General features: G+C 38.5%; 1 gene segment (V, D, J or C); it reads right to left on the bottom strand.

Moving 5' to 3' along the window:
- Nucleotides 1-12,350: 12,350 nt before the first annotated feature.
- On the bottom strand, nucleotides 12,351-12,819 carry LOC119819200. The segment is given in 2 exon segments: nucleotides 12,351-12,655; nucleotides 12,759-12,819. Coding segments are annotated over 2 exon segments (351 nt in total).
- Nucleotides 12,820-16,552: the final 3,733 nt, after the last annotated feature.

The raw sequence follows: 16,552 nt of genomic DNA, 5'->3' as shown, positions 1-16,552 counted from the left end.
GCTCTGAAGGAAGTTCCCCATCATAATTATGGTCCCCACTTTCAGTCATGGACAAGCTCCACATTGATGACATATCAGAGAAGAACCATAGGGATGTGAGAGCTAGAAGAACCATTTAATGAAGTTTTTTCATGAGACTTCACACCTCAGTGTTTAAATAGTGAATCCTGCAATAGGAGACAGCTTGACTGTGATATCAAGAAATGAAGAGAAATTCAAAACATTATTTTAAATAAAAATGTCATTTCTATTGTTTACCCTCACAGATGTGAGATGACTGAATAACATAGTCTTTATTTTAATTCCCTGAGTGTCCAACATATTATTTGGCAATTTCATAGTTGAACCATTTTCACATTGATAGAGAACATGAAAGCATTTCTCCCATGCCCACAACACTTGTTCTCTTTCTTTTCCTTAGTTAATGTCAGTCTTTCAATTGGTTAAGAAGCAATTCATCATTTAGGATTTAATTTAGATTTTCTTGGTGATTATAAATGTTGGCTTTATGCATCCTCTTCTGCCCACATGCCTTGGCCAAAATGAAAGAGCCTAGGATCAGAAGGTGGAAAGCAGAAAAATGTTCACCCAAAAGAACATTAATTCTCTTCTTTTCCCCTGATCTAAGTGTTATCTTATGGATTTATCTCAGGCCAATGAAAAAAATGAGTTACTTTTGAGAAGAAAAATGAGACTTCTGGCCGGGTGGTGGTGGCACACGCCTTTAATCCCAGCACTCAGGAGGCAGAGGTAGGCAGATCTCTGTGAGTTCGAGGCCAGCCTGGTCTACAAGAGCTAGTTCCAGGACAGGCTCTAAAAAAACTGCAGAGAAACTCTGTCTCGAAAAACCAAAAAAAAAGAAAAAAGAAAAAAAAATGAGACTTCTGACTTGGGGTCTTTCTAGTATTCCTATTAAATATAATCACAGGATATACAAAGAGCAAAGAATTTCAATGGAATCCCCATAATATTGGTACTTACATTCTATTTCAGAGGAGGATTCTTGTCTTACTGTTTATCCCATGATTTATTCATGTTAGTATGCACATATGAATAGTCTTGTGGACATACTGTTAGATTCAAGTTAATGATGCAATAACATGGAGCCCATTGTCTATACTGCTTCTCTGAATGACACTTCTCTAGCTTACACCTATGACACCAGGTCCTTCCAGTCTACAGCAAGAGAAAATTCCAGAGCTGTAATTTTGGGAGACTTTGTAAACAGCAAAAGCACTAACTAAAGCACACACTGTGAAAATCATGGAACCGGGATGGTTATGAGAAGTAATGGTGAAAGGTGAATACATGAAACCAGCTGACATCAGCTAGAATGTGCAAACAGGTGGATGGGAATTTTGTTGTCTGAGGGGACACAATAAACCTCCAGAGAAATCATTATATTGGACTTGCTTGTACATGAGGAGTTGAAAACCTTAATTGAGGATCACTATAGAAAGTTTGTAGTAGATGTAAATCTTTATTCTGATTCTTGATAAAAATAAATCACCATGGAAGGGAAGTGCAAAGCTGAATTCAAACCTTGTCATCTTTGTAGACAATGCTGTTGTTATTAAGGGCCAACAGGCAACACTTTTCCCTAAGAGTCTCAAATGACACTTTTCTTTGTTTCCTTTTGTAGTTATAAAATTTCCTGAGAAAATCAATGAAAGGGAGAGCAAATTTATTTTGTGTCACACTTCAGTAGCACAGTTCATCCTCACAGAACAGACAGTATGGCAGGAACTTAAAGGATTTGGCTTCTCCCGTTCTTAATCATGAAGTAGAAGAAGATGAATGCTGCTGTTCAATAGTGTCTCAGATGTCCACAATCTCCTCTTCATAGTGGAAATAGTTACTATATGTAACACGTAGGAATGACATTTATATTGATCAGAGAAACAATGGGGCAGTAAAAATTGATTCAAGTGTGTATGTATGTATATATGACCTTACAGAAATCAAGTAATTCTGATTTTTCAACACATTATCAACCCTACATTGAGCAAAAATAGCATTATTCAGAAAGGAGATTAACTTAATAGTTTACTTGTATGTGCAATAAACTTATATAAACACACAGAGAATACCAAAGTGAAGGATTACAGTTATTTGATTGATGAGAAGACAAAATAGTAGGTGGTGATTACATGGCTTTCTAATGGAGTCAGGTTATTCTAAAGTGGTGGAATGGGTATATAACAAGGGATTAGTGAATTGCCTTATGGAATAAGGTCTGTGTAGTGTGATAGTAGTGACTTACATAGATAAACTTGGAATCTGGTCATTGATTCAGGATATCTGAGCAGCTCCAATCTCCCTCCAAAATCTTGCAGTTTCCCTAGAGAACTACTGTTGTTCACTGTTTGTTGGATGCCTGAAGAAACTTGTTCTAATATCTGTGAATGAATGCTGCAGATATGAATAGATAAACTTTCCAGGAGTGAAAGCAAAAAGACAGAAAAGCTAAGTTTCTTTCTTTCATGTGCTTTTATCTAGTCTGTCATCTAACAGTGCTGTCCATATGCAACTGAGTAGGGCTCATCTCAAATGATATGACACAAGGAATCATAAAATATTTGTGTGGAAGTTGGCATTGGAGGTGGGAGAGGGAAGAATACACATGATATAAATTATATTCTATGTTTGTAATTAACAAAGAAAATAATAAGAAAACAGGAAAAAGGTTCTCACAAGAATATTTAGTAGGTGAAGTTTTATTTAATTTCTTTACCTGTCAAGTTTAAAACCCAGATTAATCATTACTGTGTCATGCAGGAGTGTCTCTGTAGCTTCACTTATACGGCCCAAGCACAGCAGTAGTAACTTGTAGAGTGTGCTGCATCTAGAGAGTGTGAGTCTCAAGAAATGCAGTTTAAGCTTCATACAGAGAAGAAATGTAGAACAGGAACCATTAAAGGGTCATGATAAAATTTTAAGATGGTAGTAACATTAGTTCAATGTTTCTTATGTGCTTGCTGACATATGGAAATATCAGTTTGTACATAGTAAACTCAGATCTGCTCGGACCTTATTAAGTCAGTTAATATAGACAGATGAATGTCATGTCACTTGGTGCATAGATAAATAATAGATAGATGGTAGGCTGGTTGGTGCATGACTATATTACTAAATATTTGTGGATGATAGATACATAGTTGGTTTATAGCTGTCTATGAATATTCATATATATGATATTCATATAAATCAAATCACAGGCATAGACTTGGGCATCTTTTCTTTCTGATCATGATGTGGTTTTGTTAAATCATGCTCAGCTTTCTTTCCACATTTCTCTTAAGATTGGGTGCATGTACAAATTTCTTACTGAAACATTTGCTTAAAATTAAACTGACCTCATCATGTTGGTAAGTTATTACATTTCAAGCATCAATGGCAAACATGACTTCACACGCTGATGCATCTGTATGTGCACACATTCTGTTAATCACATCCTATCACATAGAGCATGCACACAGCCATTAGCTCCATTATATTCTGTGTGAGCAGGTCCTAAACAATATGAAAAAAAGACTAGAGAAAAATCCCCAGTTTTTTCTTCATGTCTTTCCTGAATTGGATTCTTTGGGTTTGTTCTCTGATGATAGTGCCCTCCTGGTCACAAGCTCCACTGCAAGAAGTTTTGTGTCTGGACTCACACGGAAGTGTCCTCACTGTGTCTCTTTCCCAACCATACATAACAGTATCCTCAGTGGTCACAGAGTACAGTTTTAAGAAGAACTGGTTCTCAGATGTTTCACTAATGATGAGCCATCATCTCTTGAAGGACGAATTATAAATGGTACCACCACCACCACCACCACTACTTATGTAAATCACCCACTCTATGCCCTTTCTTGGAGCTCTCAAATCCAGTCCCAGGCTGGTGATGGAGAAACCAATGGCAATGCAGGTGAGGAAAAATGACTGTGATAGCTTAATCGGTCTAGGTCTTGTCTCCTGAAGTTTCACCTGGGATAGCAACCTGAGTATAAGAAAATTAGTCTCTGTCAATTATCTGCTGCTAAAACTTCTATACTGACATATGTGTACAATTGTGACACTCATCACAAAGTGCTTCACCAGTCACAGGAGAAGACTATTAGTCTCACCAATAGACAACAGCCCTGTTTGCATTGAGGTCAGGAATGTCTGCCAGAGAGCTATGTGATCCCATAGCCTATGGGATCCTATAACCCATAGGAAAGGATATAACAGAACTGGAAGATAAATTTTCATTCAGAAAGTCACATCAGCATATGAGGAATACTTTATTGAATATACTACCTTTTGCTTCAACCAACCACTCATTACTGCCCCTGAGAACCAGTCATGGAGTATTGTATCAGGGCAAACATTGATGATCCTTCATTTTTTTATTTGTACCAAATTACTATATGGCAACACACTCCATCTATACAAAATTCAGCTATGGGATAAACTGTTTCTTAATTGTGTGTGTGGAGATGAAGATGTGACTCAGGACAGGTGGAATCTAGTCCAAGTTTCAAGAATCACTTTTGTGTCATATGTCAAGGCTCATCCCATTTCCTGTAGTTTGGCTAACAGTCACTAATAGGATATAAAGCTTGGTGATATGACTTCTCATATTTCTTACCTTTAAATGCACTTCAAGCTGTGGATATTATATCTTGCTCTGTGTCAATAATAAGTGGGCTCCTTATGGAAAGGCCCAAGGCTCCTCAAACAAACAAGTTATTGACATTGACTCTGGTTTCCTACCAGGAATAGATAAAAGATGATAGTGCTGAAGACATCATTATACACAGTTTGAGGAATCTAGCTGAAGACGGCCTAATTTAAATGAAGGAATCCATGCATGATACTCTAAACCCTTAGGCATGGGGAGGTCATAGTTCTTAGAGAAGAACCTACTATAGTCATTTTACTCACTGGACATATCTGTGAATATAGTCTAAATATTTATTTTTAAACACATGGAGCTGATCCCATCTTTTATCTGATAAACTTCATTTGAAGTGGAATGATGCTTAATTCTGAGACACATAACTTTTCAAATTGCTTATAATAGGTCAATGTGTTCTGTTTTAGTGGGAATCTATGTAACCTTTTCCATGCCAAAAGAATACCTCAGTAGAGAAGGTGGAGAACATGTAAGACCCAGAGAATGAGGCGGAGGGCTATGCTGTAGACTCCATGACAATGTGAACAGACCAACAACATATCCTTATTTTCATCACATTTGAGTTGATAAATGTTATCTCATTGATATGAATACCCACTTTTTCTTCTCCAGTGAGATCAATCAGTAGGTTCCAAGAATGTGATGAAGGGTATCCCAAAACACACAAGCCTTTCCCAGACTCCTACAGGTGCAACAACCTGGGACATCTGATATTCAGATCAAAGATATCACTGCAGAGACCATAAAACTTATTTCCAAGTGAATTGGTGTGAGGAAGAACTCTGTAGAGGAATGAATGGTGAGAGAAATGTATCTACATGATAAAAATAAAACCAATAAATTTTAAAATGTGTTTAAATACCTCAGTAGATGTACTGTATTTTGTTTCAATCAAAACCAAATTGATTATACAATCTGAGAAGACCAGAATAGATATTAAAACCTACAAACTACATTGCGATTTTACATCATTTCCAGAAAGGGACTTGAGGCTCAGGGACACCTTAAAGAGAGTGTTACCTAGGAACCTTCTGCTGGCTCCTGAAGCTTAGCTGCTGTCTATAGCTGCATTGGTTCCATGGTCTAAGAACCAGAGCATACACATGATCAATGATGAAATTGATGTTCATGTTTTATGTGAGGATAATGGAGCGAGTGGAAGATATCAAGGTTAATGGGTTATAGGTCCTACCAGGGTATTCCTGCTTGATCTGTTGGCTCTTGCCAAAATCCTAAATTCTGCTCTAACTGGAGAATTAAATGAAGCTCTGTTGTGAATCTAGGGTACCCACTCCCAATGATCTCCTTGTTACTTCAAGATTGATCCTGGTGCCCTTAGCATAGCCAGGTCTTCCCTTTATGATACTATCTTGTTCAGATGAGATTGCAAATTGTATAGAAAAATAAACATTACAGTGGAAAATGGACTTCAAAAATATTCAGATTCATTTAAGATTAGTACAGACTAAATTTTATAAGAGTGCAATGAGAAACATGACTTTGATGCACAGAGAAAGCCAAGTAATAAAGAAGTCAACCCTTTATGATCTTGTGCACCTGCTGTGATTCAGCACTCTGAAATGCCTTGTGCTACTGCTGGGAAGGCTCCGTTGACCCTTAGTACCACCTACTGTTCCTGAGGTCTCTGTAGGAAGGCTTTGTACAGGTTCACACTGGAATTCCCTCACTTTATCTCTGGTAGAGAAATACATGGCTGTATTCACAGCCTGTTCAATTTTAAGAAAACTTGGCTCTTGGAGGTATCCCTGTTGATGGTGACCTTGGATTTGAGAACTGAATTATAATCAGTGTTTTCATTATTCCATACTATTCCCATTAACTTTAAACCCTTTCCTGGAGGCTGATGTCCCAATTTTCATGGCAGCTGGTTAATGAGAACACAGAGAAAGTTCAGGTAAGAGACAGGGTCTGAATCTGTGATGGCTGCACCAAGCCATGTCCTCACTCCTTCACCTGTACCTGTGATTTTGCACATTTGGACAAGGAGCATCATCATCAGTATTACATTCCATATATGATGTACCTGGGTCTCTCCTGAAACCCTGAATCATTTACAGATCGGAAAGGACATGAGTCAGATGAGTAGCACCAAATCACCCATGCTTTGCTGGAGGCTCCATTGAGATGGAGATAGGCCTTGACTTTCATCCTAAGCTTGAGGGCTGCTTTGCATTGGGGGAGGTTCCTGAGATATAAAAGGGAACACAAGAGGCTTCCATTTCCCTTTAAAGTGACTGACTTTTGCTTTCTGCTTCTTAGTACAAATGGAAGTGGATATTTAGGATTATTTTCCTGGTTCTGGCTGGGTTTCTAATCTCTGACAAACAAGAAATATTTTGAGTCACACTGTGCAAACCTGCCAGACAAAAGATGGGAATGTTTATGGTGAGTCTACATTCATTCAATGATGATAGAACAGGGCATCACTTACTCGACACATTTGAAAGTTTCTGAAAATTCATAAAGTGAATTTTAGATGGAATTTGGGCTCATAGTGATCAGAAGTCATAGTAAAGAAAACTAAGAATTTATTATTTTGTTGTCAGTAGAGACATCTTATTCTTATCCCTCATCTAGTAGATAATTTGTTATTGCTAATATTTAGTATATGTGATCTCTTGCATTCATCTGGGAAAAAAACTCAAGTGACTGACTTGGATCTTATTAGGCTTAGACTATTTACCTTCTTAATTGGGGATACCATACCTAGGTACTTGTCCTTGAGCATCATTAGTCATTTCAGTCTACTTTTCTCTTTTTATGTTCATATCTCTCTTTTTCTCTGTTCTCAGGTTGTAGCACATACGAACCAAGATTTTATATCTGTTGCATTGGCATGGATGAGAAAGCCATTAGTTCACAACACCTCATGAAAAGAAGTAACATCCAGCCAGGCTTAATCTGAAGCAATAAAAAGGCAGAGTGATGACAAGACATGGAGGGAGGGTATGCATGAACAATGGGAACTGTTTGCCTTTGGTGGGAATAACCAGAGAGGACAAAGCACTGCTGGGGTTTCTCCCGTGCCTTGGTAATGTAAATCACCAGGGAAAGGAAATGAGGAGCTGTGACCAACCTGCCCTGTCAGATCCTGATATCCACCTTTTCCTATGTAATGGTAACCAACATTTTATTTCCCTCATTTCATCATGCATAATCTCTGAGTGACAGTGGTGGAGCTAGAACATACTGTAGATGAGACAGTCATCCTTGAAAATGCTGTTGGGAAACCAACACTGTGTTGTATTCTTATTCATGATGTTCAGGAAGTTAGAAGAATATTTCTCAGACATGTTTACTATGTCTCATCTTGGGTTTGTCTGATATTCTCTTTGTGGTTACAAATATCAGGGAAGGAGTATTACAGAAATAAAGATACATTTCTGACATTATATTTGAAAACTTGTCAATTGACTTATACAAGAATTTTTACTTTGGTTACTGCAGAGATAGTTTGTATCTGTATTCTATTCTTCCCTGGGTTTCTCTTTTCTATGAATCTGTCTAGAAGGAAGTCACTAAGAATAAGTCATTTTCAATGGGAATGAGTTCATGGTAAAGTCACACATTATTTATAATTATCTTCTATTTGAGAGGTGAATCCATATTCTTAAGTGTTTCATCAGTCATTTTTTTTCCTAAGTGTTGAATAAATGGCAATCATTTAATGGGCCATGTTATCATGATTATACCAGCCTGTCCATTTATGCTGTGGTTAGAATTTCATCAACATAATACAAAATAGAGTCATCAGGAAACAAAAAACCTCAGCTGGAAAATATGCCTCCACCATTTTTGGTCTGCATGCAAGACTTTAGGAGCCACTTTCTTGCTTAATGACTAATGTGGTAGGGCCCCATGATGATGTTGAAGATGCCATCCATGAGAAGGTGTTGCTGGTTTGTTTAAGAAAGTAGCCTGAACAACCATGGACAGCAAGCTGATAAAAAAGAGTTCCTTGTTTCTCATTCATTCCCCACCTTCACATTCCTAACTTGATTTAATTTCCTGACTTTTCTTATGATGGATTGTGAGAGTTAAAATAACAAAAACCCTTTCATTCACATGTTGGTTTTGTTCATAGTGTTGATAACATTAATAGATCACAAGGTAGAGCAACCTCCTCCCCTTCTCCCATTTTCCTCCTACTCTCCCCATTCCCTCTCCCCCTTCTTTTCTAGTCCTAAGAGAAGTCAGGGTGTCCTGTCCTGTGAGAAGTGCAAGGACCTCCCTCCTCCATGCAGGTCTAGGAAGGTATGCATTCAAATAGACTAGGCTACCAAAAAGCCAGTACATTCAGTAGAATCAAAACCCATTATCATTGGCTTCTCAGTCAGCCCTCATTGTCAGCCACATTCAGAGAGTCCAGTTTGATCACATGCTCATTCAGTCCCAGTCCAGATGGCCTTGGTGAGATCCCATTAGATCAGTCCCACCGTCTCAGTGGGTGGATACACCCATGGTGTTCCTGACTTCCTTGCTCATGTTCTCCCTCCTACTGCTCTTCATCTGGACCTTGGGAGCTCAGTCCAGTGCTCTATTGTGGGTCTCTGTCTCTATCTCCATCCATTGCCAGATGAAGGTTCTATGGTGATATGCAAGATATTCATCAGTGTGGCTATGGGATAAGGCCAGTTCAAGCATCTTCTCTGCTGCTACCCAAGGACCTAGCTGAGGACATCTCCTTGGACATCTGGGAACCAGTAAGGGACATTTAAAATGTACAACTGCCACCTCAGCCACACAGAGTCCTCATTTCAGATACAAACACACATTTAAACATACACAGGCAGAGACCCACAGAGAGCAAATGAGAGTTCTACTTCAAGTTACAGTTCCCTACCCTGAATTGGATTCACAGTTTGTAGTTATTTGCAACTGTACAATGGATACCCATCCTACACACCCACATGAAGAAACACTCTCACATTCACAGATAGAGGGGATGACTTTCTTTTTTTCACAGAGTCATCTAGATGGCCTCTCTATATAGATCAAGCTATGAGAGATTTTCTTGCTCTGTCTCCCTAGTGACTGGATTAAGACTGGTTTCACTACACCCAACCATCAAATGCAGTATTCTTGATAATTAATGAATTTATTTTTATGAAAAACCTTTAATACAATATATTCTGATGATAATTTCCTTTCCCTCTTCTTTTGCAGATCTTGCCCATCTCCACAATTCCAGAATTATATAAGAAGTCAGAGTTTATGGGTTATTTATGAGGGCGTAAAAGGTTTAGATTCAAGGCATTCATTTTCATAGAGACTGTTAATGGTTTAAAACTCCATAATTGGCAATACATTTTTTCTTTTAAAATTATTTTACCATACACATATTTCCTTTTACAATTTACAAGTCTTTTTATCAACGTATACTGTTGATATCCAGAGCTCAAGAGTTGGCTCAGTGGTAATGCGCCGGCCTCCCAGTATTAGTATGTTAGCTTGAGGCACAACACTTAGCTTAGAAGCTGGGTGTTGATGGTTCATCCTATATTCCCAGCACTGGAGAGGTTGTGATTGGAGGTTCTCTAAGACTTGTCATCCAACGATTCTATCTGAGCATGTGTGGTCCGGGTTCACTGTGAGATCCTGTCTCAAAAATAAGATAGAAATCAACTGATAAACATTCTCAAACTCATGAGTGAGAATGGTCTGTAATTCTCTTTCTTGGTTAAGTCTTTGTATGGTTTTGATATCAGGGTGACTGTAGCTTCATAAAAGGAGTTTGGCAATGATTCTTCTGTTTCTGTTTTGTGAAACATTAAGGAGTGTAGGTATTAGGTCTTCTTGGAAGTTCTGGTAGAATTCTGCATTGAAACCAACTGGTCCAGGGTTTTTAGGTAGGGAGGTTTTTGATGACTGCTTCTAATTCCTCATGACTTACGGGTCTATTTAAACTGTTCACCTGGTCTTGATTTAATTTTGGTATGTTGTACTTATCTAAAATAGTGTCCATTTATTTCACATTTTGTAATTTTATGGCATACAGGCTTTTGTAGTAAGATCTAATGATTCTCTGAATTTCCTCTGTGTCTATGGTTATGTCCCCCTTTTAATTTCTGATCTTGTTAGTTTGTGTGGTCTCTCTCTGCCATTTGATTAGTTTGGATAGGGTTTGTCAATCTTGTTGATTTTCTCCAAGAACCAGCTTTTTGTTTCATTGATTCTTTGGATTGTTTTCTGTATTTCTATTTTGTTGGTTTCAGCAATCATTTTGATTATTTCCAGTCTTCTATTCCTCCTGAGTGAATCTGCTTCTTATTTTCTAGAGCTTTCAGGTGTGCCGTTAGGTCACTGATGTGAGCTTTCTCCGTTTTCTTTATGTGGGCACTTAGTATTATGAACTTTCCTCTTAGCACTGCGTCCTTAGTATCCCATAGGTTTGGGTATGATGTGTCTTTATTTTCATTGAATTCAAGGAATACTTTAATTTCTTTATTTCTTCCCTGACCCAGGGGTGGTTCAGTAGGTGACTGTTCAGTTTCCATGATAGAAGAGAAAGTGTAAAGTATTCTACAACATATGGGTATAGGAGACCACTTACTACATAGAACCCCAGTAGCACAGACAATAAGAGCAACAATGGAAAAAGTGGGACCTAATGAAACTGAGAACCTTCTGTAAAGCAAAGGACACTGTCATTAAGAAAAAAAGGTAACCTACTGATTGGGAGAAAATCTTCATCAACTTCACATCAGACAAAGGTCTGATCTCCAAAATATAAAAAGAACTAAAAAAACTAGACTTTAAAATGCTAATTAACCCAATTAAAAAATGAGGTATTGAACTGAACAGAGAATTCTCAACAGAAGATGTTCAAATGGCCAAAAGACACTTAAGGTCACGCTCAACCTCCTTAGCAATCAGGGAAAGGCAAATCAAAACAACTCTGTGATACCATATTACACCTGTCAGCATAGCTAAAATAAAAAGAAAACACCAATGATAGCCTATACTGGAGAGGATGTGGAGTAAGGGGAACACTCATCCATTGCTGATGGGAATGAAAACTTGTGCAACCACTTTGGAAATCAGTGTGGCAGTTTCTCAGGAACCTGGGAGTCAACCTACCTTAGGACTCAGCAATTCTACTCTTGAGAATAAACCCAAGAGATTCCCAATCATACTACAAAAGCATTTGTACAACTATGTTCATAGCAGCACTATTTGTAATAGCCAGAACCTGGAAACAACCTAGGTGCCCCTCAATAGAAGAATGGATAAAGAAGGTGTGGCAGAGAGAGAGAGAGAGAGAGAGAGAGAGAGAGAGAGAGAGAGAGAGAGAGAGAGAGAGAGAGAGAGAGGGAGAGGGAGAGAGAGAGAAAGAGCTGTTAGAAAAAAGTGTGAGAGAGAGAGAAAGAGGAAAGTGAGAGAGTGAGACACTGAGAGAGACAGGTAAGGTAGAAAGAGTTAAAGGGAAACAAGGAGAAACACTAGTAAATAAACACACACAACCCAACAGGAAAAAGAAATTGGAATAAACATTTGGACATTCGTGATATGGAGAGGCAGTGAAGACAAAGAGAAGTCCAGTCTTCCATGCTTATCTGAGCAGGCTCTTCTCTGATCCTGATTTCTAAGTGATCTCAGCGCCCCCTGCTGGTCCTGTGTTCCCCACAGAGGTGTTTTTGTCTGAGCTAACAGTAACATTCACTCACTGTTCACAGTAATAGATGGCTGTGTCTTCAGACCTCAGACTGCCCATTTCCAGGTATAGAGTGTTCTTGGCATTGTCTCTGGAGATTGTGAACCGGCCCTTCACAGCATCGGTATAGTAGGTGCTACCACTACTACTAATGGTTGCGACCCACTCCAGCCCCTTCCCAGGAGCCTGGAGGACCCAGCTCATCCAGTAGTTACTGAAGGTGAATCCAGAGGCTGCACAGGAGAGATTCAGGGACTTTCCAGGCTGCACTAAGCCTCCCCCAGACTCCAGCAATTGCACCTCATACTGGACACCTGTAAACACAACAAAGACCTCTGGTTAGAAAACTGACACAGAAGACATTTTTTCTCTTTCTCATGTCCACACAAGACACAGCGTCTCATCTTTATAAATTACCTCTTAAAATAAGGACAGAGAAAACCAATATCAGCCCTAAGTCCATGGTGATTTTCCTGTATTCAGTGCTGAATCCTAACTGGGAGGATTTAGGAATTCAGGGCTTGTCTCCTCTGCCAGAGCTGCAGGGTCAGGGGATGCCTCGTTTTATGGGCAGAAAGAAGACATATTTGCATATCTTCCTGCTATAGCAGGCTGTGTCATTGGACCTGGGCAGAAGGCAGTACTCAGTGCAGATAAAAGTTATCATACACACTGTTGACAGTTATAGAAATTGAAGTATTAACATAGCTCTATGTACACATTTTCCTTGTTAAGGATTCACTACACTGTACTTAGTTCCCTTTTCACATTATGCATAGAAAATGTTGTGTTTCCACAATGTCATGTCTCTTTAGGATCTATGTGAAATTGAAAAGCTCCACACTGCTCTGTTTCTAGATATTATCTCTTTCTGCTCCTATGAACACAGTTGAACAAATGCATTTGTAGTATGATTGATCATCTATTGGGTATATGCCCAAGAGTGGTATTGCTGTATCCTGAGGTAAGTTGATTCCCAATTTTCTGAGAAACCACCACACTGATTTCCAAAGTGGTTGTACAAGTTTACATTCCCAACAGCAATGGGTTAGTGTTTCCCTATTCCACATCTTCTCCAACATAAGCTATTATTAGTGTTTTTGATCTTAGCCATTCTGACAGTTGAAAGATGGTATCTCAGAATTGTTTTGATTTGCATTTCCCTCATAGCTAAAAATGTTGAACATTTCCTTAAGTATCTTTTGGCCATTTGAGATTCTTTTGTTGAGAATTCCCTGTTTAGCTCAGTACGTCATTTTTAACTGGGTTATTCTGAATTTTAATGTCTAATTTCTTGAGTTTTTTATATATTTTAACATCAGTCCTTAGTCGTAAGTGGGGATGGTGAATATCTTTTCCCATTCAATAGGCTGCCTTGCTTTCTTATTGACTGTGTCCTTCTTTTTAAAGAGGCTTCTCAGTTTGTGGAAATTTGTGGGCAGAAAGTCCTATAGATGATTTGTAAAATCTCTTTTCACATTTGTTTAGTTGTTACTTAACTCTAAGGTGACATTATCCCATCATCACTCAGAATTAGGGAAACATATCAATCCTGCCTACCTTTCAGGGCTCATGCTGCAATAACAGTTATTCTGGTCTCATCTAGGTATTTCCCTTTCTATAAATTATCTAGAATGAATCAGAGGACATACTGAAGAGAAGAGAATTTCAAAGGCATCTCTATAAACAAATGTTACTTATTTTCTACTCCAGAGGAAAAACTTGGCTTGTGCCCATTTGTTCAATAATTTATTTATCTTAGTGTGGATATATGAAGTCTTTAATTAATATTGGTAGGCTCTCCATAAAATATTCTGGATATTCTTGTTCAAAAGTAAAATCCTTGGGATTAGAATAGAGGTATTGGTTCTAATATATTTTATGTCCAACAAATTCATTAAAAACTTTACCCTGTTCATCCTTTTCAAGAGCAACCATGTAAGCTGATCCTCACACTGACCCTGGAAATTATAACAGTGAAACCTAGAAGAATAGATATCCAGGAATGAGCTCCATTTGAAAGAATTGTTCCTATTATGGGTATAAAGTGTCCTTCTCCATCTTTTCTGATTGATTTTAGTTTGAAATCATTTTTTTAGATAGTAGGATAGCCACACCAGCTTGTTTCTTAGGTCCCTTTGATTGGAAGACATTTTCCCAACCCTTTACTCTGAGTAGATGTCTGTCTTTGTGATTGAGGTGTGTTTCTTGTAAACAGCAGAAAGTTGGATCCTGTTTTTGTATCCAGTCTCTTAAACTATGCCTTTTTATGGGTGAATTGAGTCCATTGATATTAAGTGATATTAATGACCAGCTGTTAATTCCAGTTATTTTTTTGGTGGTAGTTTTTGTGTGTTTCCCTTCTTTGGGTTGTGCTGGTGGAGGGTTGTTGGATGTCTGTGTTATTATGGGTGTTGTTGGCTTCCTTGGGTTTTGAATTTCCTTCTAGTACTTTCTGTAAGTCTGGTTTTGTGGCTACGAATTGTTTAAATCTGTTTTTGTCCTGGAATATTTTTTTCCTCCATGGATGGTGAAAGAAAACTTTGCTGGGTACAGTAGTCTGGACTTGCATCCATGGTCTTTTAGTGACTCCAGCACATCTATCCAAGACCTTCTGGCTTTCATGTTTTCCACTGAGAAGTCAGGTGTAATTCTGATAGGTTCACCTTTATATATTACTTGACCATTTCCTTTGCAGCTCTTAATATTCTTTTCTTATTCTGTATGTTTTGTGTTTTGATTATTATATGGCAAGTGTTTTTTTTTTCCATTCTATTTGGTGTTCTGTATGCTTCTTCTCCCTTCATAGGAATATCCTTCTTTAGGTTGGGAAAGTTTTCTTCTATAATTTTGTTGAATATATTTTCTGGGCTTTGAGCTGTAATTCTTCTTCTTCTTCTACCCCTATTATCCTGAGGTTTGGTCTTTTCATGGTATCCCAGATTTACTGAATGTTTTGTGATAAGAATTTGTTGGATTTGCTGTTTTCTTTGATTGGTGAATTTATTTCCTCTATAGTATCTTCAGCTCTTGAGATTCTTTCTTCTATCTCTTGTATTATGTTGAATATACTTGATTTCATAGTTCCTGTTTGTTTACCCAGATTTTCCATATCCAGGTGTCCCTCCATTTTTGTTTTCTTTATTGCCTTCAGTTCGTTCTTTAAGCCTTGAACTGTTTTCATTATCTGTGTGATAGCCTTTTCTTGGTTTTCTAGGGTATCTTTGAGGAATTTATTAATTTCTTCTAACTTTTTGTCTTCTCTTCCATTTCTTTAAAGGCGTTTTTCACATCATCTTTTAGGGCCTCTATTATTTTCATGATATTACATTTAAAGTCTATTTCTTCTACTTCTTCTGGAATAGGGTGTTCAAGTCTTCCTGTTGCGTGTTCACTGGATTCTGGTTTTGTCATGTTGCTTTTCAGTTTGTTGGAGGAACTCTTCATTGGTGCCTGCCCATCTCTTCCTTCAAATGCATCCAGGAGAGTATCGGCATTTTGGTCCAATCTTTGCTGTGACTGACTGTGTACTTGAGGAATTATCTTTGTCTGCCCTCTCTTAGCATCCCTCAGCACTGAGCTGGCTCTCATATCCCCTCTGCCCTGAAGCAGGCTGTGATGGTGGATCGAAGGACCCAGTAGTTGGAAAGGAATGCTTGGGGGCAAGATGAGATGGGGTAACTTGAGAAAGCCAGTAGCCTGGGAGACATCCCACTAAATGGCCAGAAATGTTTAGGTATGTGGAGGAGGCCTGTACTCCGTTCACTGGACTGTCCAGCCAGGTGGGCACACACTAACCCCTCTGGATGGATCTCCTCAGTACAGGAGCAGAAACTCTTTCTGGGCCTTGAAGGGCAGACAAAAGGGCAGATGTGGGGGCAGGGTCATGTGAAACAAAGAAGCCCCTGCAGCAGGAGCTGGAGGGGCCCCGTATTCCATTCCCAGGTGAGCACTCACTTACCCCTCTTTTTTGAATAAAAACTTCGTATATACTACACCAGAACTCTCCCATTGAGCTATCTCCCAGCAACAAATGAGAAACTTTTAAATAATTTCTTCATTTTAAATTACTTGTATATGTTTCTGTGTGAATGTTGCAGTGATCATGGAGAAAAACAGAGGTCACAGAGTCCTTAGGACTCACTGTGGTTATGAGATGTCCTGAGTCTAGGATTTACAGTCTCCAGGTTCTTCAGGTTCTCCCAGAACTT

This window comes from Arvicola amphibius, chromosome 7 (assembly GCF_903992535.2).
Source record: "Arvicola amphibius chromosome 7, mArvAmp1.2, whole genome shotgun sequence".
Classification (NCBI taxonomy): Eukaryota; Metazoa; Chordata; class Mammalia; order Rodentia; family Cricetidae; genus Arvicola; species Arvicola amphibius.
The sequence above is the reverse complement of the archived record's forward strand: the minus strand, read 5'-3'. Positions and strand labels throughout refer to the sequence as shown.